Source organism: Oncorhynchus kisutch, linkage group LG16, assembly GCF_002021735.2.
Source record: "Oncorhynchus kisutch isolate 150728-3 linkage group LG16, Okis_V2, whole genome shotgun sequence".
Lineage (NCBI taxonomy): Eukaryota > Metazoa > Chordata > Actinopteri > Salmoniformes > Salmonidae > Oncorhynchus > Oncorhynchus kisutch.
The window spans coordinates 4,738,873-4,741,372 of NC_034189.2; the positions used below are offsets into that span (position 1 = coordinate 4,738,873).

Consider the following 2,500-nt stretch of genomic DNA (forward strand, 5'->3'; position numbering starts at 1 on the left):
TGGCAGTGAGTAGATGCTAACGCTAAGGAAGTGTTTCAGCTGTGACCATAGGATCTCTATGGCAGTGAGTAGATGCTAACGCTAAGGAAGTGTTTCAGCTGTGACCATAGCATCTCTATGACAGTGAGTTGATGCTAACGCTAAGGAAGTGTTTCAGCTGTGATCATAGGATCTCTATGGCAGTGAGTAGATGCTAACGCTAAGGAACTGTTTCAGCTGTGACCATAGGATGTCTATGACAGTGAGTTGATGCTAACGCTAAGGAAGTGTTTCAGCTGTGACCATAGGATCTCTATGGCAGTGAGTTGATGCTAACGCTAAGGAAGTGTTTCAGCTGTGACCATAGGATCTCTATGGCAGTGAGTAGATGTTTTTCAGCGATGTCTTGAAGATGCTAAAAATTGTGCCTTGCCCCTCCAATATACACACACACACACAAACACACACAAACACACACACACAAACACACACACACAAACACACACAAACACACACAAACACACACACACAAACAAACACACACAAACACACACAAACACAAACACACACAAACACAAACACACACAAACACACACAAACACACACACACCTAATGTTAGAAGGGAAGACTGTGTCTATGGCCTCCTTTGCAAAGGCATGCTGGGACTCCAGACTGTCCGTGTACTGACTCACCAGGTCACCATTCTCTGTAGAGGGGGAAAGGGAGATGAGATGGGGGAGAGAGGGGTGAGGGAGAGGGAAAGGGAGATGAGATGGGGGAGAGAGGGGTGAGGGAGATGGAAAGGGAGATGAGATGGGGGAGAGAGGGGTGAGGGAGATGATATGGGGGAGAGAGGGGTGAGGGAGATGAGAGGGGTGAGGGAGAGGGAAAGGGAGATGAGATGGGGGAGGGAGATGGAAAGGGATATGAGAGGGGGGAGAGAGGGGGGAGGGAGAGGGAAAGGGAGATGGAAAGGGAGATGAGATGGGGGAGAGAGGGGTGAGTGAGAGGGAAAGGGAGATGAGATGGGGGAGAGAGGGGTGAGGGAGATGAGAGGGGTGAGGGAGATGAGAGGGGTGAGGGAGAGGGAAAGGGAGATGAGATGGGGGAGAGAGGGGTGAGGGAGATGAGAAGGGGGAGAGAGGGGTGAGGGAGAGGGAAAGGGAGATGAGAAGGGGGAGAGAGGGGTGAGGGAGAGGGAAAGGGAGATGAGAAGGGGGAGAGAGGGGTGAGGGAGATGAGATGGGGGAGAGAGGGGTGAGGGAGAGGGAAAGGGAGATGAGAAGGGGGAGAGAGGGACAGGGAGAGGTATGGGGTATGGGGAGAGCGACGGGGAGAGAGGGGGGAGTTCGGAGGAGATAGAGAGAAGAGAGGAGAGCATGCTTAGTATACTTGGCTCACATATGACAGCACTGTATAAGGTATAAGGTAGTGTATATGTTTAGTTATTGGACAGAGCGGAGAACGTCGGGACACTGTCCACTGTGGGAACGTCAGGACACTGTCCACTGTGGGAACGTCAGGACACTGTCCACTGTGGGAACGTCGGGACACTGTCCACTGTGGGAACGTCAGGACACTGTCCACTGTGGGAACACCGGGACACTGTCCACTGTGGGAACGTCAGGACACTGTCCACTGTGGGAACGTCAGGACACTGTCCACTGTGGGAACGTCGGGACACTGTCCACTGTGGGAACGTCAGGACACTGTCCACTGTGGGAACACCGGGACACTGTCCACTGTGGGAACGTCGGGACACTGTCCACTGTGGGAACGTCAGGACACTGTCCACTGTGGGAACGTAGGGACACTGTCCACTGTGGGAACGTCGGGACACTGTCCACTGTGGGAACGTCAGGACACTGTCTACTGTGGGAACGTCGGGACACTGTCCACTGTTGGAACGTCGGGACACTGTCCACTGTGGGAACGTCGGGACACTGTCCACTGTGGGAACATCAGGACACTGTCCACTGTGGGAACGTCGGGACACTGTCCACTGTGGGAACGTCAGGACACTGTCCACTGTGGGAACGTCAGGACACTGTCCACTGTGGGAACGTCGGGACACTGTCCACTGTGGGAACGTCAGGACACTGTCCACTGTGGGAACACCGGGACACTGTCCACTGTGGGAACGTCAGGACACTGTCCACTGTGGGAACGTCGGGACACTGTCCACTGTGGGAACGTCAGGACACTGTCCACTGTGGGAACGTCGGGACACTGTCCACTGTGGGAACGTCGGGACACTGTCCACTGTAGGAACGTCAGGACACTGTCCACTGTGGGTTCGTCAGGACACTGTCCACTGTGGGAACGTCAGGACACTGTCCACTGTGGGAACGTCGGGACACTGTCCACTGTGGGAACGTCGGGACACTGTCCACTGTGGGAACGTCGGGACACTGTCCACTGTGGGAACGTCAGGACACTGTCCACTGTGGGAACGTCGGGACACTGTCCACTGTGGGAACGTCGGGACACTGTCCACTGTGGGAACGTCGGGACACTGTC

At 54.8% G+C, this 2,500-nt stretch overlaps 1 protein-coding gene across 2 annotated transcripts in view; it reads right to left on the reverse strand.

The window, feature by feature from the left end:
- LOC109885568 (fibrinogen beta chain) overlaps positions 1–2,500 on the reverse strand; it is an 11,885-nt gene that overhangs the window by 5,063 nt on the left and 4,322 nt on the right. For both annotated transcript variants that reach the window (XR_004203321.1, XM_031791637.1), the window contains exon 5: positions 590–686. Coding sequence is in view for 1 of the 2 variants with exons in the window: in XM_031791637.1 (XP_031647497.1) it covers positions 590–686 (97 nt within the window). In the remaining variant the exon portion in view is untranslated. The remainder of the gene's footprint in view (positions 1–589; positions 687–2,500) is intronic.